The following is a 26,229-nucleotide window of genomic DNA, read 5'->3' as shown; positions in this document are numbered from 1 at the left end:
CAGTGAATAGGTTTTAATACGCCCTTTCAAACCCTGTAATGTAACTATGAATGTCATCCCCTTTTAGGAATCCATGGTCACTTTGTTTGTTCACACTTATCTGTTTATCATCCTTGTTTGCATTCTGACACTCTGTAGAACCGCCTGGTCCGTGTCAGGGCTGTCAGTCATTCACTAATAACATGGTGTCCCCACTCCATTACATCAAAGGGAATAGTTTCATGGATATCATAAGAAGAACCTGCAAAGCTAATGAGCTCAGACAGCATAGTGTATTAATTTAACATCTGATTTTATTACCAAAGGTTCTTTCGCTAATGAGCCCCAACACTTGCATAATAATGGGAACGTATCTTTTCTAAACTTCTAAGGGGTCTATTTACTAAGCCTTGGATGGAGATAAAGTCGCCAAAGATAAAGTACCAGCCAATCGGCTCCTAACTGTCATTTTTCAAACACAGCCTGTGGCATAGTATTTAGGAGGTGATTGGCTGGTACTTTATTTTTTTTTTACTACTAAAGTTGCACACATGTAATGAGCCAGAATCATTCATCTGGCCACACTGTTTCTGTAGCTTGACATGGTGTCTGCATACTTTTGAATGACGATTGCCATGCAGTGTTCCATGGTCAGTATATTTAAGTAAATGTAATTTTTTTTTTTTTTTTTTGGTGTGTTTGGGGTGGGAAGATGTTATATATTGCATGAGTTCTGTAGCTATTCAGAGCTGAGTTAAGTTTAAGGTCGCAAATCTCTTTAACATAATAAAGCTATTGTACGTTCCTTTTTCCACGTGCAGAACATCAGTGAGAACTTGCAAGGACATATTACTATTAATGTACACAGGCCACTGTCTGAATATATCATTACACTAACTGAACTTGCACATTACGCCAGTGGTTTATGGCCTTTCATTAAAACTACTGGGGAATACTGTGTGTTAGCTGCAGCACCAGATTACCTTTTGAATATGTGCCAAGTACAGACATGAGGCAACAATGAAGAGAGGATTTAACATTAGTATCATATTTCAGACTGAAAAATATGAGCATATGGTGTTTATAATCCCTTCCTCCAACACCAGCTCCCCCTTACAATCCGTTGGAAATTAGTTCACCAGTCACCAAGCTCTATTGTGCCTCTGTGAGGCTATGGTATAATTTTATTTTTTCTTTAAACTAGTGTACAAAGTACTCTATAAATATCAAATTGTGCAAGAGACATCTAAAATTAAGAAGATCTCCCCGACCAAGACCTCTGATACAAGCAATAGATGTCTTCATTTTTTTTGCTTGCAATGAAGGGACAATCCATTATATATGTACTTTTGCCAGGTTTGTAGACCCTCTCTTACATACCAAGTTTAAATACCAGTATCCTTCTATTGATATAATCTTAGTCTGCAATATTCCAAACCTTCCCTCTGTCGTCACGGGAGGGCACTTGGATTATTATACCACTGAAGAACGACGCCTGGCTCATATTCTCATCTGGAACATGTGACTAGATGCAATGTGAGGTCTCTTCCTGTGTCTACATTTATGAGTCGTCTGCAGAAGCCAATTCCCATTTTTAAATCTGTAGATTTACTTTGTACTGCCTGTGAATAATGTCACATTATTGTATAATATGCCTGATTATATCTAAAGAATTCTCTATCTTAAAAAGGATGAAGAAGAGGAAATCAAACTGGAAATCAATATGCTGAAGAAATATTCCCATCACAGAAATATTGCCACTTACTACGGTGCTTTCATCAAGAAGAGCCCTCCTGGGCACGATGACCAGCTCTGGGTAAGCTGTATGTCAGAATGTGTGTCACAGGGCTCTTTATTCTGTATTTGCAAGTCTACACTAAACTGATGAGACCGTTCCAGTACCCTTGTTAGAATTTTACAAAGGTATGGGACGCTGTGCCGTATGTGTTCACATTGCCTACTTAGTTAAGCACCTCCCCCTAACATGGCAGCCTATTGGAGAGCATGTATATTACTTAGCTCTAGTACACCATTTTGGCTACAAACCGTGGTCAAAAAGGTTTTACACAGATGTTTTTTTGCTTTTGTCTGTGGGTGCGGTAACAGTTTGCAGATGGATGGAACAACACGGCTAGGTTGAAGATACAAAAATTACTTTAAGCCAGCATGTATGGAACTACTGTCTCCATTATCCACTGTGGTTCTTAGCTAAACGTTTGGCGCCTGTAGGCATCCCTGGCACCAAGGCAGATAACCTGCTAAATACCAAACCACAGGTTGCCATGTTAATTATTCAGGCAGTTTTGCTATTAAGGCAGCTAAGACTGAATGTAATTCAGTTATAATATTATTTTTTCCCCCCTCTTACACATTTAGACTTTGGTCTGTAATTTCTGAGTGCTGCATAAAGCAATGGACATTCTGCTGTTAATATTGAAATGTTGGTATTGGGATCATTATATTATGCAGTGCTAATATTTCTTTGTTCCACAGCTTGTAATGGAGTTTTGCGGTGCTGGCTCAATCACTGACCTGGTGAAGAATACTAAAGGGAATACTTTGAAAGAAGATTGGATTGCTTATATCTCTCGTGAAATCCTGAGGGTGAGGATGAAGTGCTCTCATCTCAAAGTAGTGCTGTCATGTCATGAAATATTAATTAGCTGGTTGAGGCTTGTGCTACGTCTGAGAGGGAATCCTTTTTCTACAGAGCCTTGACGTCATTGGGCTATCTGTTAATTGCATACACGGGTACTAATTCCCTTACAGTACAGTTTTACACCCAAATAGACGTGTTGGATATAAAGCAATTTAGTCATATTAACCTGTGCAGAAACATGTACTAATTGAATCAAATTGAATGAAGTTGTAAACCACTATTTGAACTGGGAACCTTTTTAAATAGTAGCTTGTAGCTGAAGTGACTTTTGTTATTTAATATACAATTGATGGCATTATTGTCTTTCCAAAAAATATTTTTACTTTCTGATGTTTCTTGGTGTGTGTCTCTGAGTGAGCATGACAAGTGCTTCTTCATCACTGTCTCCTCTTCAGGCATCACTGATTTTTGAGCTGTAGACGGACATGTGCTGCTTCAGAGTCACTGCTCTAACCAGAATAAATCTCCCATTTTAATTAGCTTTGACTTGTGCTGGGCAGAATGGTATCTATGGAGCACTCCCTCTACTCCTGCATACCGCCACTCTGTGCTCATCACTGCTCTACAGTGATGGGAGCAGTAACTCACAGGAGGGGAGGCCACAATGATGCTGAATAGGGATCCGGTTGGGATCCTGGCAGTTGAAAAACAGACGCCAAGATTCCAACATTACTCGGAATGACAACACTGGCATTCCGAATAGGGTCACAAGACCGTTGCCGGAATCCCGACAATCGTGTGCAAGACCGCAGGGGAGGTAAGGCGCTGTGGGAGAGGTATTTTATTTTAGGGTTAGGCTGCGTGTTGGCGGAAAGGGGTGGTGGTGGGGGAGGTTAGGTTTAGGCACCACCAGGGAGGTTTAGGCTGCGGGAAGGGGGATAAGGTTTAGGCTTCTAGAAGAGAGGGTTAGGGGGCCATTGGGGGGGAAGGTAAGTATACGTACAGTCCCCTGTCACATGAGTATGCCACAGTTGGATTTCTGACTGCCAGCATCCAGAACGCCGGCATATCGATCCGAACACGATGAATTTTTTGGTAAAGACAATAAATTGCTAAGTGTAAAGAAGGAAAAGAATCCCCAGTAATAATTGTCATGTAAAAGCACATACGTGACAGATTTGAAAAATACTTCACAGTAGAGTTTCTCAACATTTTTTCTTATAATGCACAGGTTTTGTTTTTTTGACCTATGACATGTGACTCATATAGGTGCTCTCATCCATTTGCAAGAGAGGGTGGCTTGGCACGACGTAGTTGTTGTTTCTTCATGTCAAGTAGCGGGTTGCTTCATTTGTAGGGTGGTATTCAGTATACCGGTTGTTGGGTGCCCGCCGCACAGTATACTGGCGTCGGAATCCCGGCAACCGGCACACCAACACCTTTTCTCCCTCTTGGAGGTCCATGACCCCCCTGAAGGGAGAATAGATAGCAAGGCGAGTACAGCGAGCCCGCAAGGGGCTCATTTGCGCTCACTCCGCGGTCGGGATTCCGACGCCGGTATGCTGGCCGCCGGGGACCCGGCCTCCAGCAAATCATACCACAACCCATTTGTACACTGTATACTTGCAACTGATTTCACACACAATAAGATGGATATAAAACATAAGGGGTATTTGATTGTCTAAAAATTTTATAGGATGTATTTGGATTCAGGTTTAATAAGTTGAAGTGCTTGAAAATATCAGATACCCATGTAGTCACATGTAATCACGGTTGGGAAATGTTGATCCACAATTAACAGTCATTTGTTATTTGGTTAAACTATGAAGGGTAATTCTGACCTTTCTTTGTCTCCCCTGCATACCTAATGTGGTTCTAGTCTCCTTATTCTCATATTGATTGCCAAATGCGTCCCGTTATAAATATACTGGTATCGGGTTCCATTTGTTTAAGACAAAGGCATACGAGTCATCGTTTTCCTTCTTTTTTTTTTAGCAGGCTGTTTTATTACAGTGTCCCAGCAAGTCAGTGTATCTTCTCATCCAGCAAGTTATAAGCTCATGCTTCATTATAACTCATTTGTTTTCTTTAGGGCTTGGCTCATCTCCATGCTCACCACGTGATTCACAGGGATATCAAAGGACAGAACGTGCTGCTAACGGAAAATGCAGAGGTGAAGCTAGGTAGGTTGCCCCCCAGTACAGATGTATAATGAATATGAAAAGGTATTTGTACATTTGTGTATTTGTACTTCCGCAAAGTATTCACAGCGCTTCACTTTTTCCACATTTTGTTATGTTATAACCTTGTTCCAAACTGGAATAAATTCATTTTTTCTGCAGCAGAGTACACTGTGTTCCACAGGGAATATATCTGGGTGTAGAGATGGATCTTGAGACATGCACCAAAGGGTTAAAGCTTTAGCTGTCCCAGGATGCATTGGGGCCTCCTCTTTAACCCCACCTCCAGGCATTGTGAGCTCAGTTTCAAGTTGGTGCCCGCAGAGCAGGCTAGTCAACGGGGGCTGCGCTGGGCAGCACTGAAAAAAAAACTTTTTAAGAAGACTTCAAAGGCTGAAGTACTGTTATATGTCACAGTGACATTCAGCTCTGAGGCTCCATCACCTCCCAAGCGGCGTCCCATACGCCTGTGGCTCAGTTCCCGGTTACTTGCGGCGGAGATGCTCTGGCTCTAGGCACACGGTCGCAGACGTTCTCCTGGTTCGTGTGGCTGCTATGGGGAGGAGGTAAAAGGGTCCCCCAGGTGGGACCCGCTACTAAATCGCGTTCCGTTCACAGTCTAGGGATACAGACTACGACGCTGGTGTAGATACTGTTGCGCACAGGGACCCCACTATATCTGCCAGGGTATAGGAGTACAGGTCGTGTGTACTAACACCCAGATTAATAAGACTCCGTAGGACCAGGCGGTGAGGACCAGCATAGGGGAGCCAGCGCTTGACCTGTAGCCCCTCCTCCAGCCCAGGGCGCCATCTCTGAGCAGATTTCCCGCCCTGGAGCTGCCTTCCACTCTCCCTCACTCCCTGACCGAGACGCTGGGCGCCATCTTAGGTATAGCTGCGGCTGGTCTCCGGGACTGCAGGGCAAGGTCTCCCTTGTAAAGCCACCACCTGTCTACAGCGCTGTGATTTTACAAACACTTAAGTATTCTAAATGTCTTTATACAGACAGCGTTAGTGAAGAACAGGTGTACCTGTTACAGAATATAATGTACGACTACTCTGACATATACCTCCGGTATATGTGTACGTGTGTGTGTGTGTAATGTGTAAAATATATATATAATGTCACTGGGACTGTGTGTGCCTGTATCTGCTGTGTGGATTTCACTTTCAGTGTTTCCCAGATAGATCTATCACTATATTCTGTACCCTAGGGGACTTGGTGCATCAGGGTCATTTATGTAGTGCGTCACAGTATTTACCGATTATACATATTATACTGTGTACTCCGTCACCTACTTCCGGATTTATTCGCAGGTGTTGTGTACTTGGGGATTCAGTCACATAATACCGGATTTATTCGCAGGTGTGTACTGGGTACTCGGTTACATACTAAAGAATTTATTCGCAGGTAGTGTACTGTCTGGCTTTATTGTACTCTTATGCTCTATTGTTGCATTTACTGAAATGTCTAACAAAAAGGGCAGTAAATCTTGGGATGCTCCCGCATCATGCAGGGCATGCACCAAGGATTTACTTGAGGGGGGAAGTTTTACATGATGGTTTGTGTTATGTGTGCCATACTTCTCCCAGTCAGTCCGCAGCTCCTGCAACCAATCAGGAGCCACCCTGGGCTACGTTCTCAACTCTGTTGGGTACTCTGGTGGACCTCCTTACTCCTACTATGGGAACACCTGTGCCACTACAGCCACAAATTGTCCCCATGGTTAATCGCTTTGGGTGGATAATTTGTCTAACCAGTTGCAGCAATTAAGCCAATCTTTGGTTAGATATAAATCTGCTATAGGTCACACTCGTGCCCCTGGGTCATCCAAGCGGGCTGCTACTTCCTCACAATCCATGCATCTCTCAGAAGTTTCTTCGGATGAGGATGGGGAACTAACTGTCCTGTCAGACACTGAATCAGAGGAAACTTCTTTACAGGTGGATGTCCCTGACTTGGTGGTTGCTATTAGACAGATCCTCCAAATATCTGATGATGATGATGAGGATTCCACTGCGGTGTCTAAGAAACCTGACAAGTTTAAACGTCAGAAGGTAACTAAAACTCTATTACCACATTCTGACCATTTAGCGGACATATGCCAAGAACCCTGATCTAAACGGGCCTTAGCTCGATTTCCTCTCCCTGCAGAGTTATGTAACAAGTGGGAAAATCCACCTCCGGTGGATTCCCATGTCACCCGTCTGGTGGTATCTTCTACTCTGCCTGTCACTACTGTGACCTCACTAAAGGAACCGACGGATAAACGTGTGGAGGGATGCCTGAAATCTATTTACTCCCTAACAGGTGCTGTACATAGACCCACTATTGCTGCCTCCTGAGTGGCAAAAGGTATTGAAGCATGGGTTCAGGCACTGGAGGAAGAGTTACCTGATGAATTATCTGACAAGGCCAGACAATATCGGCCTATTATATTCAGGAGGTGTCCTCTGAGGCAAGTGTATTGGCGGCTAAGGCATCGACTACGTCTTTCCTAGCCCACCATATTCTGTGGTTGAGGTCACGGAAGGTGGACCTGGACTCCAAAAAGACCTTGGAGGTACTCCCTTTTAAGGGAGACATCTTGTTTGGGGAAGACCTAATTTAGCGGCTGCTAAGACTGCATTTCTCTCAAATTTTACTCCCTCTGCACAGAGGGCAAAATAAACCACTTTACGTTCCTTTCGGCCTCATGGGAAAGCAAAAGGTCAGCATACCCAAGACAATCTCGTGCTACCAAAACCACAAAACCCAAGACAAAACAGTCCTGGGCTGCCCATCAGCCTGCTTCTAAACAAGACAAGCCTGCTGCATGATGGGGCGGGCCTCACCCAGGTCTGGTTAAAGACCAGTTCAGATGCATGTGTGCGGGAAGTCGTCTCTCATGGGTACGCAGTCTCCTTCAAGAGACGTTCCCCTCGCAAGTTTTGTGCCGCGGTTATCCCTTCGGATCCATTAAAAGGGCAAGCTCTACAATTGGTTGTGAGTTCCCTCCTGGAAACAAGCGTGGTAGTGCCGGTACCTCTGTCCCAGAGAGGCAAAGGATACTATTCGACCCTGTTTCTAGTTCCGAAACCCAATGGGTCTTTCCGGCCTATACTCAACCTCAAATCATTGAACAAGTTTGTGAGAGTATCCAAGTTCCATATGGAAACTCTGCGTTCAATTGTACTGGTCATGGAACTCGGAGACTATATGGTATCCCTGGAAGTACAGGATGCATACCTGCATATACCTATTGCCTTGTCGCATCAGCAATATCTGTGGTTTGCTGTTGGCAACATGCACTATCAGTTTCAGGCTCTGCCATTTGGACTGGCTACGGCCCACTCGGCTCTTCACCAAGGTTATGGCCGTGATGACTGCTCATCTCCGTTGCCAGGGAATCAGGATCCTGCCGTATCTGGACGACTTGCTGATCCTCACAAACTCCCACAATGTCCTTCTCAGCCATCTACAACTGACAGTAAGCTTTCTACAAGCCCACGGTCCCAGCTCAGAGCATGGGCACGCACAGTCAACAGCTGTTTCTGTCTCCAGAGAAGGTCCTGAAGCTTCAGGACAGGATAAGATGCTTTCTTTGTCAGCCCAGAGTGTTGATACACTCGGCAATGCAAGTACTGGGTCTGATGGTGTCGGAATTCGACATGGTGGAGTACACTCCATTTCATTCCCACCCTCTGCAGAGGTTAATCCTTTCCAAATGGGACGGCCTTCTTCATCGAATCAGGTCTCATATGATCACTTTGACTCCGGAGGTTTGTCTGTCACTGACCAGGTGGCTTCGGAACCAGCAATTAAGCAGGGGCTGTCCCTTCTGGATCCCCGACTGGGTCCGGCTGACAACGAACGCCAGGCTAAGGGGATGGGGCGCCGTGTTGGAGCAACACTCTTTTCAGGGTCGGTAGACCAAAGAGGAATCACTCCTCCCGATAAACATTCTGGAGTTGCTGGCAGTGTTCAGTGCGTTGTATCTTGCCCTGCCTCTAGTACAGAACAGGCCTCTTCAAGTACGGTCAGACAACGCCACCACGGTGGCATACATCAACCATCAAGGTGGCACTCAAAGCCGCATGGCAATGTTGGAAGTGTAAAAAATCCTTCAATGGGCGGAACAATCTGCCAGCAATATCGGCAGTGTTCATTCTGGGTGTCCTCAACTGGGAAACGGAATTCCTCAGTCGTCAGGATGTACAGGCCGGAGAGTGGAGTCTTTATCCGGAAGTCTTTCAACTCCTAGTGGACATGCGGGGCCTACCAGATGTAGCCCCCCACATGTCCACTAGGCCCCACATGTGGGGCTTACCAGATGTAGACCTGATGGCATCTCGACACAATCACAAAGTTCCAGTCTTCGGATCAAGGGCCAGGGATCCTCAAGCAGCGTGCGTGGACGCACTAGCCATTCCGTGGAACTTTCGGCTACCTTACGTGTTCCCTCCAGTGTCACTCCTGCCCAGGGTACTGCGGAAGTTCAAGCAAAAAGGAGGAATACTACTTCTAGTCGCTCCAGCGTGGCCCAGACGGTATTGGTTCTCAGACCTGCAGGGTCTATCGACAGAGCGTCCTCTTCTACTTCCACAACGACCAGACCTCCTCATACAAGGCCCTTGTCTCTACCCAGACCTGGCCAGACTGGCTTTGACGGCGTGGCTCTTGAAGCTTCACTCCTGAGTGCTAATGCTCTGAGACAGTCATCCAAACTATGTTGAAGTCCCGCAAACCGGCATCTGCCCGGATGTATTACAGAGTCTGGAATTCTTATTTCACCTGGTGTGCTGATAAGAACTATGATGTTCACAGATTCAAGACATCCAGAATCCTGGCTTTCCTGCAACAAGGCCTGGACTTAGGCCTTCGTCTGGCCTCCCTCAAGGTTCACATATCTGCCTTATCGGTGTGGTTCAAATAAAAATTGCGTCTATACCTGACGTTCATACATTCACTCAGGGTGTATTACGGATTTAACCTCCCTATGTCCCTTCTGTGGCTCCATGGGATTTGTCTGTTGTCCTGAATGCCCTGCAAGAGTCTCCACTTGAACCTCTTGAGTTAGTGGACCTTAAATGGCTTACGGCTAAGGTCCTGTTCTTACTGGCTATTGCCTCTGCCAGATGGGTGTCGGACCTAGGCGCTTTGTCCTGGCGTCCATCCTTTCTGATATTTCATCGTTACCAAGCAGTTCTTAGAACTCTACCTGGCTATTTACCTAAGGTGGTGACCTCTTTTCACCTTAATCAAGAGATTGTGGTTCCAGCCTTCATCTCTTCTGAGTTGTCCTCCAAAGAACAGTCTTTGGATGTGGTCCGGGCTCTCCGCATATACTGTATGTGGAGAGAACTGCCTCCATTAGGAGGTCAGATACCCTCTTTGTATTGTTTGGTTTCCACAAACGTGGCTGGCCTGCGAATAAGCAAACCTTGGCCAAATGTATTAGAATGGTGATTGCACAAGCTTATGCGCAGACTGGACGTCCAGCTCCTGCTGCTATTAAAGCCCATTTTACTCGGTCTGTTGGACCTACTTGGGCGGCCCGCCGTGGCGCGTCCGCCGAAAAGTTGTGCAAGGCGGCTATGTGGTCCTCGGTGAACACGTTCATTAGGTTCTATGCCTTTGATACTTCCGCCTCCCAGGATGCTTCCTTTGGACGCCGGGTTCTCATACCCGCTAAGATGCGTCCCCTCCCATGAGGAACTGCTTTAGGACATCCCCAATGTATTTCCTGTGGAACACAGTGTTCCCTGCTGCAGAAAATGAGATTTATGGTAGACATACCATTGTTAAATCTTTCTACGAGGTACACTGGGTTCCACAGGGCGCCGGCCCTGACGCACCTAGCGTCTATGGGTTTGTATGGCATTAGCCGCTGGTCCCTTCTCCTATCGTGAGAATGTGGTTCTATGGGGGTCATTCCGAGTTGTTCGCTCATTATTTTTTTCTCGCATCGGAGCGAATAGTCGCTAATGCGCATGCGCAATGTCCGCAGTGCGACTGCGCCAAGTAAATTTGCTATGCAGTTAGGTATTTTACTCACGGCATTACGAGGTTTTTTCTTCGTTCTGGTGATCGTAATGTGATTGACAGGAAGTGGGTGTTTCTGGGTGGAAACTGGCCGTTTTATGGGTGTGTGTGAAAAAACGCTACCGTTTCTGGGAAAAACGCGGGAGTGGCTGGAGAAACGGAGGAGTGTCTGGGCGAACGCTGGGTGTGTTTGTGACGTCAAACCAAGAACGACACTGACTGAACTGATCGCAGATGCCGAGTAAGTCTGGAGCTACTCAGAAACTGCTAAGAAGTGTCTATTCGCAATTCTGCTAATCTTTCGTTCGCAATTTTGATAAGCTAAGATTCACTCCCAGTAGGCGGCGGCTTAGCGTGTGCAAAGCTGCTAAAAGCAGCTTGCGAGCGAACAACTCAGAATGACCCCCTATGTGACCAACATCTGCCTTCTCTTTTACCTGCTCCTGCATTAGACTGGTTAACGAAACTGAGCTCACAGTGCCTGGAGGCGGGGTTATAGAGGAGGCTCCAGTGCATCTTGGGACAGCTAAAGCTTTAACCTGTTGGTGCCTGGATCAAGATCCATCTCTACACACCTGATGTATTCCCTGTGGAACCCAGTATACCTTGCAGAAAGAGATTTACCAATGGTAAGTCGACCATAAATCTCCTTTTTCCCCTCAAAATTCTACACACACTATCCCATAATGACCACGTGAAATTTTTTGCATATTTATTAAAAATTCAAAACTAAAATCACATGTACATAAGTATTCACAGCCTTTGCCATGAAGCTCAAAATTGAGCTCAGGTGCATCCTGTTTCCACTGATCACCCTTGAGATGTTCCTGCAGCTTAATTGGAGTCCACCTGTGGTAAATTCAGTTGATTGGACATCATTTGGAAAGGCACACACCTATCTCCTTATAAATAAGATCCCATACTTGACCGTGCACGTCTGAGCACAAACCAAGCCTGAAGTCAAAGGAATTGTCTGTAGACCTCTTGTCTCGAGACACAAATCTGGGGAAAGGTACAGGAAAATATCTGCTGCTTTGAAGGCCCCACTGGCCTCCATCATCCGTAAATGGAAGAAGTTTGGAACCTCCAGGACTCTTCCTAGAGCTGGCCGGCCGTCTAAACTGAGCGTTCGGGGGAGAAGGGCCCTAGTCAGGGAGGTGACCAAGAACCCGATGGTCACTCTGTCAGAGCTACAGCATTCCTCTGTGGAGAGACGAAAACCTTCCAGAAGGACAACCATCTCTGCAGCAATCCACCAATCTGGCCTGTATGGTAGAGTGGCCAGACGGAATCCACTCCTTAGTAAAAAAAAGCACATGGCAACCTGCCTGGAGTTTGCCAAAATGCACCTGAAGGACTCTCAGACCATGAGAAACAAATTCTCTGGTCTGATGAGACAAAGATTGAACTCTTTGGCGTGAATGGCAGGCATCATGTTTGGAGGAAGCCAGGCACCGCTCTTCACCAGGCCAATACTATCCCTACAGTGAAGCATGGTGGTGGCAGCATCATGCTGTGGGGATGTTTTTCAGTGGCAGGAGCTGAGAGACAAGTCAGGATAGAGGGAAAGATGAATGTATCAACGTACAGACATCCTGGATGAAAACCTGCTCCAGAGCGCTCTTGACCTCAGACTGGGGCGACGGTTCATCTTTCAGCAGGATAACAACCCTAAGCACACAGCCAAGATATCAAGGGAGTGGATACAGGACAACTCTGTGAATGTCCTTGAGTGGCCCAGCCAGAGCCCAGACTTGAATCCGATTGAACATCTCTGGAGAGATCTGAAAATGGCTGTGCACCGATGCTTCCCATCCAACCTGATTGGAGCATGAGAGGTGCTGGAAAGAGGAATGGGTGAAACTGCCCAAAGATAGGTGTGCCAAGCTTGTGGCATCCTATTCAGAAAGACTTGAGGTTTTAATTGCTGCCAAAGGTACATCAACAAAGTATTGAGCAAAGGCTGTGAATGCATATGTACATGTGATTTCTTAGTTTTTTTATTATTAATAAATTTGCAAAAATCTCAAAAAAACTTTTCACGTTGTCATTATGGGGTAATGTGTGTAGAATTTTGAGGGAAAAAATCATTTATTCCATTTTGGAATAAAGATGTACTGTATCATACCTAACCTGCTCACTCTACAATTGTTACCAGTAAAAGCCAGTGTTCTCCTGGGATATATGGGAGCCCTGGTTGCAGTAGTTCATTTGCATGTTGGAATGAACTGGTCACATTCAGGACCAAAGCCCTACACAGATGTCTGTTTTAGGAGTTGTATTGTTGTACATGTGTGGTGTCATCGGGTGGTATTCAGTATGCTGGCTGTTGGGATCCCGTTGCTCAGAATACCGACGCTGGACTCCCGACTCCCGGCATTCCGACAACTATTCTCCCTCTTGGGGGTCCATGACCCCCCTTGAGGGAGGATAAATAGTGTAGCGCGCCACCGTGCTTGGCGCCGGGATTCCGCTCGCCGGCCACTCATACTACACCCATGTCATCAGCTGTCTGCAGCATGGCAGGTCTGTGTGGGCTAGATCTGGCTTACTTTAATGCTGTTACTGCAGCGCCTTCACACCACGCCAGGAAGAATGCGCAGTTCCATTTGTTCGTTTTTATAGTAGAGTAAGACCACAAGAGAGCAATCAGAATGTATACAGCATGCCATGGAGATTCACATGATAATTATAGATAGACTCATCCTGCAGACAGACAGACAGACAGACAGACAGACAGACAGACATGGGCCCCATCATGTCTTGTAATGTAATATATTCAGAAAGTTTGATGTCAAAATAGAATGCAAGCCACACAGAAAAACCTAGTTACTACTTCAGTGCGAGATAATCTCCTAGAACAGATAAGGTTTCATTTTATCACCTGTGTGTCACTCATTACACACTTATGTCTGCAGATACTGGCACTGAAAGCATATAACACAGTAGGTCTCTTACACCAGTTGCTTTGATGTACGGGAATACATAATTGTGTCTCTAGTACCTCCTAATCTGTATGCAGTAGGGAAATACGGCTGTGTCTAGTTTGCAAGAAGTCTAACACACTGCAATAATAATATCCTATTAGTGAGACAACATATTGGAGTATTACTTGCTGATAAACAGACCGTTACGGTCATGAAGCATCTGACTAGAACTGCCATCTGATAAGGTGTACTGCCAATTGTCTGACCACACTGTCACCACCCTAAATGTATTTGTGTACTAGCTAAAATAAAGATACCCTTTTTTTCAATTTATTCCAGATATATAATGTGAAATTACTCTGCTTCCCCTTTTATTATCCTCTAAATCATACTCCTAACAAATAGTGGTTTACATACCAGGTAGGAAAAAACAACATAATAGTTTTCAATACTTTCATACTTGCAATATGCAGATTTATGCTGCAGCACATGCCGAGCAAAGAATTGTTTGGTCCACCTAGACAGCAATGGAAAACGCACATACCGTGTTCACTTGCTTGTAATGGGCCCTACACACTCAGTGACCCACCACTTAGCTGCCCGACGGCCAATACGGCAGACGGGCAACCCGGCGGCGGGGGAAAGTAAAGTTTTGTCACTCCTCCCGTCACCCGGCTCCATAGCAGTGCATGCTAATATGGACGAGATTGTCCATATTGGCCTGCATGCATAAACGACGGGGCACCAACAATGAACGAGCGCGGGGCCGCACATCGTTCATTGGTGGTGCCTACACACTGAACGATATGAACGCGTTCTCGTTCATTAATGAACAAGAACGTTCATATCGTTCATTGAAATCTTTAAGTGTGTAGGGCCCTTAAGTTTAAACACGTTTGCACACACTGCACCATCTCTGTGAAAAAGGATTTTAAATATATATATATCTCCTATATAATGACATGTTAACACTGCTGCTCCCCTCTGTGGGGAGCAAGTCAGGTGTTTTGTGCGCCGGTGGGCACTAGATGGAGCCTGACGGAGCAATTCAAGTGTTGCTCCATCCGGCCACGCATAGCCGCCCACGCTGACATTACTGATATGTTCTTCCATCGTTTTGATGGGCTGGTAACTATATATTTTGTACTTTCGTTATTTACAGTTTTAGTTGGTTCTATGCCCACTTGGAGATTTTTTTTCTTTTCTCATTTACACTTTTTAGACTATAAATACATTTTGCACGTGCATCATGGTGTAAGGATGCGGAAGAGGAGTACAGTGGCATACTACTGTATTAGGAAGCATGGTTTGTTTTAAATGTGTCATTTAAAGCCTATTATATGTATTTTCACCCCTGATGGCCCAAATTTTTTTTTATGTGAATGGACCTGAAAACATACCGTTTCAGACAAGTGTTTGCTTTGAATGCATTTTTTGAGAATCTTAAGCTATTCCCAATGTACTTCGCTATAAGGAAACATTCATTATGTACATTGTACACTGTACAAGGAAACTTGGAGACGCAATAACGAACACGGTTCTGGTGCTCTGGTAAAGGGAGGGGACAGTGTCCCTGTGTACAGTCCCTTAGGTAAATGAATAGACTATGGAAAATAGATACAGAATGACAAGTGGACTGGTGCAAAATTTATATTGATTTAATGTCATCCTATGAATCCCTAATGAGAGCTTTCTGAGGACTTTACAGCTTAATGATCAGCTGAGTTTGCAGTCTTTAATTAGATTTGTTTTTAAAGATTCCGAAGTATTTTGCTTCTGTTTTTCTTGCAGTGGATTTTGGGGTCAGTGCTCAGTTGGACAGGACTGTTGGTAGGAGAAATACATTTATTGGCACACCATACTGGATGGCTCCAGAAGTTATAGCCTGTGATGAAAATCCAGATGCTACCTATGATTACAGAGTAAGTGGGTTATTGTGTTTTTAGCATGAAACTATGGCAATTGAATTACAGAAATAAGGAATGGTGTATTCTCTATCTCTCTCTCTCTCTTTTATTTTTATGAGCGTCTGCATTTTCTGCACACGATCCTCTTTTAAATGTGTCGTAATCACACAAATGTACATGACTGGTTACCCATGTGAAAAAACAGTCCAAAAACAACACTTCGTTGACCCCTTTGCGTTCACATCAGTGAATGCGAGTAAATGGCGCATATTGCAGTGCAACCTCCGCTCTGAACCACAGACCCAAGTGAAATTGTTACCCAGTAAATACCATGGTTATGGATCAATGTGTTGACCTGGAAAAGTCGACAGTCAATAGGTCGACCATTATTGGTTGATATGCACACGGTCGACATGGAAAACGCAGACAGAAAAAGGTCGACACAAGGTTTTGTTTTTTAATGTGTAGTTTTCTCCGCAACATGACTAGGAACCCCAATTAGTGCACCGCCTCCCCTTGCATGGCGGACAAAGTGCCTCGCTGCGTTTGCACAGGTACTATTCCCAGTTGTAGTCCACGTGAATGGTGAAGTATGAAAGTTGAAAATAATTGTAATTTTGTAAAAAAAAACAAAAAACCCTTATGTTGACCTTTTCCTGTGTCGACCATTACCATGTCGGCCTTTTAACAATGTTACCTTTGTGTCCCTGTCGACCTAATGCATGTCGACCAATAGTGGTCGGCCTATTGACTGTCTACCTAAGTACTGTTGACCTAACATCCGGATACCTGGTGCCATATCCACTTCTGTTTGCATGTTTTAAATTATCATTAAAATATTGGTAAAAGCATGCAATTTAACACCAGATTTAAGAAGATCTTCAGCTGAATATTGTGTCTGTTACTAGATGGCCTTAGTTATAGTGCACTTAACAAAAGCTTACTTTATCGGCACTTCTGATTTTGATATATTTGTCTTGCAGAGTGACCTTTGGTCTTGTGGTATTACTGCTATTGAGATGGCAGAAGGAGCTCCCCGTAAGTGTTTTACTTATGCTTTCAATGTTTTAAATAAGTTTTTAAATGACTTGTATGTTTTGAACTCCAGCATAGATAAATGAGTAAAAATAATTTTCCAGCAGCTTTTAAACCCACGCAATCCAATGCTCATATAATAGGAATAGTATTTTATGTACTATTTTTCTTTTTCTTTTTAGCACTTTGTGATATGCATCCAATGAGAGCACTCTTCCTTATTCCCCGGAATCCTCCTCCCCGGCTAAAATCTAAGAAATGGTGAGTTGGTTATTTTTTTGTTTCATTCAAACTTTTTCTCTACATTTTAAAAAACAAAACATTTTTCTTCTTTCCTTTGGGGATTGAATACTTTAAAATAGTTGAAAGTGTGTTATCCTTTTTCATTTGGGTATACTCACTGACGGGACAAAATAAATGATGGTGACCTGGCCATTCACTGCTCATCCACTTCCTCTCAATGATCGACTAATTGACAACCAGGGCTATTGGGCCTAATTTATATCTGATCGCATCAGCAGACTTGTTAACTAATGGGCAAAACAATGTGCAGTGCAGGTGGGGCAGATGTAACATCTGCAGAGAGAGTTAGATTTGGGTGGGTTATTTTGTTTCTGTGCAGGGTAAATACTGGCTGCTTTATTTTTACACTGCAATTTAGATTTCAGTTTGAACACACCCCACCCAACTCTAACTCTCTCTGCACATGCTATATCTGCCTCCCCGCCCCCCCCCCCCCCCCCCCTGCAGTGCACATGGTTTTGCCCATTAGCTAACAAATTTTCTGCTGCGATCGGATCTGAATTAGGCCCATTGACCACAGAAAGGTGTTCCAGAGAGTAGTTAAATGCTGGATAACATTATGTGACTCCACCAGTTTTTTGTAGTTCTATTTGCTTGTTTCAAAGAAAAGCAAAAAAAAATTATTTCTCTAGATTACTGGAGTAAATTAAATTAATTTTAGAAATGGTACACTTTATAAACCCTATGTTAATATATCAATAGTGGTAGGGTATTATTCAATTATCAAAAATTGCCTCCCCCTGGGCTATCCAATCTGCTCTGAAGGCGGAACTTTTCGGCAGGTGAAACCAAATTCGTGATAAGCAGGTTTTTTTGTACCGCAATCGCAGCCCCGAAAACACAGTTGTGACTTTTTGCAGATCATATGTGTCTTCTCACAAAAATGGGAAAATTTTTGGACTGAAAAAACCCTGGCTAAGTTAGTAGGCCCCCCAAAAAATGGCAATAAAAAAAAGTAAATTTCAAAGCCCCCCGTTTTTTTTCCATTTCTGAAAATGTTTCGAGTCTAATTGCATGGCCCCCCCATTCCTAGTGTATATACAAATATAATAAACATTGTGCAATACTAATTCTTGTCTGCAGTCAGGAATAGTGCTGTATAGTGTCCTTTGATTTCTCTGTATAGTATGTGGTGTTTTGGCCTTCTTGAACAAAAGCGGAACTACCGTAGGTTCTGTGTGGCCTGGTCCTCCTTGACTGCAGAGGCTTCATTGATAGACAGTCCTACACCTGCTTCCTGATTATTAGTTTAAACTTTAACGCACAAACCTAAAACGTGAGGTGCAGTTAAAATACCGGCTTTCGGGATCCCGGCATACAGGAGACAGACGTCGGAATCCCAGCAGCTGGTGAATATCGCCAGACTGAATACCGGCCTCCGCCGGCTTTTCCCTTTCGGTTTGTGGGTCCACGCCACCAACAGAGTGGGAATATTAACTGTGGCAAGTGAAGCAAGCCACCGGGCCCGAAGCGTGGCATGCGCATCAAGACCGCGAGGGGACTCGATGTCTTGCTGCCGGGTTTCCACTGTCTGTATACGGACAGCCGTCATCCCGTCTGTCTGTAACACATACAGATTCCCATTAGATGGGTGATGTACATACACTTTGTTGCCAAAATTGATTGGACACTGACTGTAAATAAATCGGCAAGATTTTATTGACATACTTGGTAGGTCCATAACGTGCAGTGTTTACTGCAGACGCCCTTTATGGCAAACTGTCCACAAGTTCCTGGACAATATCAGGCGGTATGTTGGTATGTTTTGCCATTCCGCCTCAAGTACAGTGACCAACTAAAACACTGAAGAAAGTCGAATTGGCCAAGAATGCACCCCTCGCTCCAATTCATCCAAGAGGTTCGCAGTGGTTAAGATCTTAACTCTGAGCTGGCCAGTCCATCAGAGTTATCGAATTTTCTGTATACCAGTCCAGCATCACCCTGGGAACATGACGGGTGGCATTTTCATCCTGATAAAAAAACATCCATTGTTTCTGAGGAACTGCCACAGTGTAGGGAGCACAAACTTATCGAAAACCTCTCTATACTTCTCAGAGTTAATGTGACCATGCATTACAAGTAGTGGATCCATGCCAAACCAGCTGAAACAGACCCACAGCATAACGCCACCACCTCCATGCTTTACTGTAGGTACTGTACACTGGCATCAGATGTTCTCTTGGCAATCGCCAAATCCAAACACATCCATCTGATCCAAAAAGTGTAAATCAATGTTCATCACTCCATAACATTCTAACATTCGCCGCTATTCTTCTGTCCAGTTTTTGCGGTCTTTACACCATTGTAAACACTGGGCTGCATTTTTCTTTGTGATTAGTGGTTTATGAGCAGCTTCTCACCCATAATATCTAAGTGCATGGTCCTCCCTACGTAGTTTTCTTGTTAATATCGACACATTTTCTCTATCGTCCTAAGTGGATGCTGGGGTTCCTGAAAGGACCATGGGGAATAGCGGCTCCGCAGGAGACAGGGCACAAAAAAGTAAAGCTTTTACCAGATCAGGTGGTGTGCACTGGCTCCTCCCCCTATGACCCTCCTCCAGACTCCAGTTAGATTTTGTGCCCGAACGAGAAGGGTGCAATCTAGGTGGCTCTCCTAAAGAGCTGCTTAGAGAAAGTTTAGCTTAGGTTTTTTACTTTACAGTGAGTCCTGCTGGCAACAGGATCACTGCAACGAGGGACTTAGGGGAGAAGTAGTGAACTCACCTGCGTGCAGAGTGGATTTGCTGCTTGGCTACTGGACACTAGCTCCAGAGGGACGATCACAGGTACAGCCTGGATGGTCACCGGAGCCGCGCCGCCGGCCCCCTTGCAGACGCTGAAGAGAGAAGAGGTCCAAAATCGGCGGCTGAAGACTCCTGAGTCTTCATAAAGGTAGCGCACAGCACTGCAGCTGTGCGCCATTTTCCTCTCAGCACACTTCACACAACAGTCACTGAGGGTGCAGAGCGCTGGGGGGGGCGCTCTGAGAGGCAAATAAAAACCTTATTAGAGGCAAAAAATACCTCACATATAGCCCACAGAGGCTATATGGAGATATTTAACCCCTGCCTAACTTCAAAAATAGCGGGAGACGAGCCCGCCGAAAAAGGGGCGGGGCCTATCTCCTCAGCACACAGCGCCATTTTCTCTCACAGAAAAGCTGGAGAGAAGGCTCCCAGGCTCTCCCCTGCACTGCACTACAGAAACAGGGTTAAAACAGAGAGGGGGGGCACTGATTTTGGCGATATTGTATATATATAAAAGATGCTATAAGGGAGAAACACTTATATAAGGTTGTCCCTATATAATTATAGCGTTTTTGGTGTGTGCTGGCAGACTCTCCCTCTGTCTCCCCAAAGGGCTAGTGGGTCCTGTCCTCTGTCAGAGCATTCCCGGTGTGTGTGCTGTGTGTCGGTACGTGTGTGTCGACATGTATGAGGACGATGTTGGTGAGGAGGCGGAGAAATTGCCTGTAATGGTGATGTCACTCTCTAGGGAGTCGACACCGGAATGGATGGCTTATTTAGAGAATTACGTGAGAATGTCAACACGCTGCAAGGTCGGTTGACGACATGAGACGGCCGACAATCTATTAGGACCGGTCCAGGCGTCTCAGAAACACCGTCAGGGGTTTTTAAAAACGCCCATTTACCTCAGTCGGTCGACACAGACACAGACACGGACACTGAATACAGTGTCGACGGTGAATAAACAAACGTATTTCTCATTAGGGCCACACGTTAAGGGCAATGAAGGAGGTGTTACGTGTTTCTGATACTACAAGTACCACAAGAAAGGGTATTATGTGGGAGTGAAAAAACTACCTGTAGTTTTTCCTGAATCAGATAAAATAAAATGAAGTGTGTGATGATGCGTAGGGTTACCCCGATAGCAAATATTGGCGTTATACCCTTTCCCGCCAGAAATTAGGGTACGTTGGGAAACACCCCTTAGGGTGATAAGGCGCTCACACGCTTATCAAGTGGCGTTACCGTCTCCAGATACGGCCGCCCTCAAGGAGCCAGCTGATAGGAAGCTGGAAAAATATCCTAAAAAGTATATACACACATACGGTGGTTATACTGCGACCAGCGATCGCCATCAGCCTGGAGATGCAGTGCTGGGTTGGCTTGGTCGGATTCCCTGACTGAAAATATTTTATTCATGTAGAGCATTTAATAGGATGCATTCTATATATATGTATGTGAGATGCACAGAGGGATATTTGCTCTCTGGCATCAAGATAAGTGCGTTGTCCATATCTCCCAGAAGATGTCAGGGACACGACAGTGGTCAGGTGATACAGATCCCATACGGCAGATGGAAGTATTGCTGTATAAAGGGAAGGAGTTATTTGGGGGTCGGTCCATCGGACCTGGGGACCACAGCAACAGCTGGGAAATCCAACCTTTTTTACCCCAAGTTACATCTCAGCTAAAAAAGACACCGTCTTTTCAGCCTCAATCTTTCCTTTCCCATGAGGGCATGCAGGCAAAAGGCCAGTCATATCTGCCCAGACATAGAGGTAAGGGAAGTAGACTGCAGCAGGCAGCCCTTTCCCAGGAAAAGAAGCCCTCCACCGCGTCTGCCAAGTCCTCAGCATGACGCTGGGGCCGTGCAAGCGGACTCAAGGTGGGGGGGTAGTCTCAAGAGTCTCAGGGCGCAGTGGGATCACTCGCAAGTTGACCCCTAGATCGTACGAGTATTATCCCAGGGGTAAAGATTGGAGAGTCGAGACATCTTCTCCTCGCAGGTTCCTGAAGTCTGCTTTACCAACGGCTCCCTCCGACAGGGAGGCAGCATTGGAAACAATTCACAAGCTGTATATCCAGCAGGTGATAATCAAAGTACCCCTCCTACGACAAGGAAAAGGGTATTATTTTTCCACACTATATTGTGGTACTGAAGCCAGACGGCTTGGTGACACATAGTCTAAATCTAAAATGTTTTGAACACTTACATAAAAGGTTCAAATCGAGATAAAGTCACTCAGAGCAGTGATAGCGAACCGGAAAAAAGGGGACTATATGGTGTCCCTGGACATCAAGGATTACCTCCATGTCCAAATTTTGTCCTTCTCATCAAGGGTACCTCTGGTTCGTGGTACAGAACTGTCAATATCAGTTTCAGACGATGCCGTTTGAATTATCCACGGCACCCCGGGCCTTTTTACCAAGGTAATGGCCGAAAAGATGTTTCTTCAAAGAAAAAAGGCATCTAAATTATCCCTTACTTGCACGACCTAAAAAGGGCAAGTTCCAGAGAACAGTTGGAGGTCGGAAGAGCACTATCTAAAGTAGTTCTTCGACGGCACGACTGGATTCTAAATATTCCAAGAATCGCAGCTGTTTTCCGACGATACGTCTGCTGTTCCTAGGGATGATTCTGGACACGGTTCAGAAAAAGGTTTTTCTTCCCGAGGAAAAAGCCAAGGAGTTATCCGACCTGTCAGGAACCTCCTAAAACCAGGAAAGGTGTCTGTACATCAATGCACAAGAGTCCTGGGAAAAATGGTGGCTTTTTACGAAGCAATTCCATTCGGCAGATTCCATGCAAGAATTTTCCAAAGGGATCTGTTGGACAAATGGTCAGGGTCGCATCCTCAGATGCACCTGCGAATAACCCTGTCGCCAAGGACAAGGGTATATCTTCTGTGGTGGTTGCAAAAGGCTCATCTATTGGAGGGCCGCAGATTCGGCATACAGGATTTGATCCTGGTGACCACGGACGCCAGCCTGAGAGGTTGGGGAGCAGTCACACAAGGAAGAAACTTCCAGGGGGTATGGACGAACCTGGAAAAGTCTCTTCACATAAACATTCTGGTACTAAGAGCAATCTAAAATGCTCTAAGCCAGGCGGAACCACTCCTGCAAGGAAAACCGGTGTTGATTCAGTCGGACAACATCACGGCGGTCGCCCATGTAAACAGACAGGGCGGCACAAGAAGCAGGAGTGCAATGGCAGAAGCTGCCAAGATTCTTCGCTGGGCGGAGAATCACGTAATAGCACTGTCAGCAGTGTTCTTCCCGGGCGTGGACAACTGGGAAGCAGACTTCCTCAGCAGACACGATATTCACCCGGGAGAGGGGGGTCTTCATCCAGAAGTCTTCCACATGCTAATAAACTGTTGGGAAAGACCAATGGTAGACATGATGGCGTCTCGCCTCAACAAGAAACTGGACAAGTATTGCGCCAGGTCAAGAGATCCACAGGCAATAGCTGTGGACGCACTGGTAACACCTTGGGTGTACAAATCAGTATATGTGTTTCCTCCTCTGCCTCTCATACCAAAGGTATTGAAGATTATACGGTGAGGAGGAGTAAGAACAATACTAGTGGCTCCGGATTGGCCAAGAAGGACTTGGTACCCGGAACTTCAAGAGTTGGTCACGGACGACCCGTGCCCTCTACTTCTGAGAAGGGACCTGCTACAACAGGGTCCCTGTCTCTTTCAAGACTTACCGCGGCTGCGTTTGACGGCATGGCGGTTGAACGCCAGATCCTAAAAGGGAAAGGCATTCCAGAAGAAGTCATTCCTACCTTGATTAAGGCAAGGAAGGAAGTCACCGCGAAACATTATCACCGCATTTGGCGAAAATATGTCGCGTGGTGCGAGGATCGGAGTGTTCCGACGGAGGAATTTCAACTGGGTCGTTTCCTACATTTCCTACAATCAGGATTGTCTATGGGTCTCAAATTGAGATCTATTAAGGTTCAAATTTCGGCCCTGTCAATATTCTTCCAAAAAGAATTGGCCTCAGTTCCTGAGGTACAGACTTTTGTTAAAGGAGTACTGCATATACAGCCTCCTGTGGTGCCTCCGGTGGCACCGTGGGATCTAAATGTAGTTTTAGATTTCCTCAAATCCCATTGGTTTGAACCATTGAAAAAGGTGGATTTTAAATATCTCACATGGAAAGTGACTATGTTACTGGCCCTGGCTTCCGCCAGGAGAGTATCTGAATTGGCGGCTTTATCTTATAAAAGCCCTTATCTAATCTTCCATTCGGATAGGGCAGAACTGAGGACTCGTCCGCATTTTCTCCCTAAGGTGGTATCAGCGTTTCACCTGAAGCAACCTATTGTGGTGCCTGCGGCCACTGGCGACTTGGAGGACTCCAAGTTGTTGGACGTTGTCAGAGCCTTAAAAATATACATTTCAAGGACGGCTGAAGTCAGAAAATCTGACTCGCTGTTGATACTATATGCACCCAACAAGTTGGGTGCCCCTGCTTCTAAGCAGACGATTGCTCGTTGGATTTGTAACACAATTCAACTTGCTCATTCTGTGGCAGGCCTGCCACAGCCTAAATCTGTTAAGGCCCATTCCACAAGGAAGGTGGGCTCATCTTGGGCGGCTGCCCGAGGGGTCTCGGCATTACAATTCTGCCGAGCAGCTACGTGGTCGGGGGAAAACACGTTTGTAAAATTCTACAAATTTGATACCCTGGCAAAAGAGGACTTGGAATTCTCTCATTCGGTGCTGCAGAGTCATCCGCACTCTCCCGCCCGTTTGGGAGCTTTGGTATAATCCCCATGGTCCTTTCAGGAACCCCAGCATCCACTTAGGACGATAGAGAAAATAAGAATTTACTTACCGATAATTCTATTTCTCGGAGTCCGTAGTGGATGCTGGGCGCCCATCCCAAGTGCGGATTATCTGCAATACTGTACATAGTTATTGTTAACAAATTCGGGTTATATTGTTAAGGAGCCATCTTTAAGAGGCTCTTTCTGTTATCATACTGTTAACTGGGTTTAGATCACAAGTTGTACGGTGTGATTGGTGTGGCTGGTATGAGTCTTACCCGGGATTCAAATTGCCTCCCTTATTGTGTACGCTCGTCCGGGCACAGTACCTAACTGGAGTCTGGAGGAGGGTCATAGGGGGAGGAGCCAGTGCACACCACCTGATCTGGTAAAAGCTTTACTTTTTTGTGCCCTGTCTCCTGCGGAGCCGCTATTCCCCATGGTCCTTTCAGGAACCCCAGCATCCACTACGGACTCCGAGAAATAGAATTATCGGTAAGTAAATTCTTATTATTGGCCATTTGAAACTTATGTGCAATGGAATTCATGGGACGATGCCTGTTTTTTCGCAGCTCTCTGGTTAGCCGCCTCCAGTCCCTGGGTTGTAGTTTTCGGAGGTCTTCCAGGGAGAGGTGCATTCCTGAAATGACCATTCTTCTTCCATGCATTAATGGCAAATGACACAGTGGATTTAGGAACCTTCCTAACTTCCGCAATGCTTTTCACACTCCTACCTCCAATTGAGCAGCCTACGATCCGCTTTTCAAACCCTGTTGGCTCCTTCCGGCAAGTCATTTTGTTAGCAAATGATCTAATCAGTGCCCCTCTACCCGTTTTATACCTTCTCAAATACATGTCTCCTGCAGGTGCAATTTTGCTTGCGAGGGGGTGTCCAGTCTCTTTTGTACACATCGTGTATAATAATTGTGTGGACAGTGATTAAGTTTATACTTTTCTTTGCTGAATACAAATGCCAGAGAGATTGATTGATTGATTACAGTTGTTCATAGACACTGTTGACCAAAATATGTAATTTTTTCTGCTTTATACTCCGTTAGTTTTCGGAGTATACCGCGGGTCTCCCAGTTCACCCACAAGCGCTGCTAACATGTATGATTGCCATTCCTCCACACCTTATAGATCTAACCTTATAGATACATATACAGTGTATGAGGCAATGCATTCTCTGCTGTGGAATATGAGGGTAAAAATGCCTCGCCTCCATCCATGTGGCTTTATGTGCACATAGAACACCTAGGTGGTGATATAACCGTCATATAACACATCAGAGACTACTAAAAAGGTTAACACACCAAACAAAGCAAAAAGGTTGTATTAATCTGTATGGACATTTGTGTTACCTTATTGATGGTTGTTGGGGGTCTTTTAGAAGTACATTTGATTGGCATCTCATATTTAGTAATTTCATGCTGGTTTCTTATGTCTCTAGTTTTGAAATAGACAGTGGTAGATGAACCTGAACTAATTAGATGATAATGCCCACAGCAGCTCCAAGTATTTCAGGAAACGAATTTTCAGATCTTGTAGAAAGCAGCGACTTGTCCACCTGTTTGATAGGCCAGAAAGAACAGGGCCATATGCAACATGTCCTAATAAGGCAAGCGGAAAGGCAGAGACTTAGATAGTGGGAGGAGCTGTGTCACAGCGGCAATATTTAGTTTCCTCGTGGACTGCAGAAACATGACGGAGTCAAGATGAGAGTGTGCATTCAGTGTGTGT

General features: G+C 45.2%; 1 protein-coding gene across 4 annotated transcripts in view; it reads left to right on the top strand.

Annotated features, from left to right (window-relative positions):
• Positions 1 to 26,229, top strand: part of MAP4K4 (mitogen-activated protein kinase kinase kinase kinase 4) — a 276,338-nt gene that overhangs the window by 149,363 nt on the left and 100,746 nt on the right. For all 4 annotated transcript variants that reach the window (XM_063953441.1, XM_063953440.1, XM_063953443.1 and 1 more), the window contains exons 4-9: positions 1,670 to 1,795; positions 2,473 to 2,583; positions 4,671 to 4,761; positions 15,504 to 15,634; positions 16,603 to 16,657; positions 16,837 to 16,915. In XM_063953441.1, the coding sequence (XP_063809511.1) occupies positions 1,670 to 1,795; positions 2,473 to 2,583; positions 4,671 to 4,761; positions 15,504 to 15,634; positions 16,603 to 16,657; positions 16,837 to 16,915 (593 nt within the window). The remainder of the gene's footprint in view (positions 1 to 1,669; positions 1,796 to 2,472; positions 2,584 to 4,670; positions 4,762 to 15,503; positions 15,635 to 16,602; positions 16,658 to 16,836; positions 16,916 to 26,229) is intronic.

This window comes from Pseudophryne corroboree, chromosome 2 (assembly GCF_028390025.1).
Source record: "Pseudophryne corroboree isolate aPseCor3 chromosome 2, aPseCor3.hap2, whole genome shotgun sequence".
Lineage (NCBI taxonomy): Eukaryota > Metazoa > Chordata > Amphibia > Anura > Myobatrachidae > Pseudophryne > Pseudophryne corroboree.
Note: the sequence above shows the minus strand (reverse complement) of the source record. Positions and strands in the feature narration are given on the sequence as shown.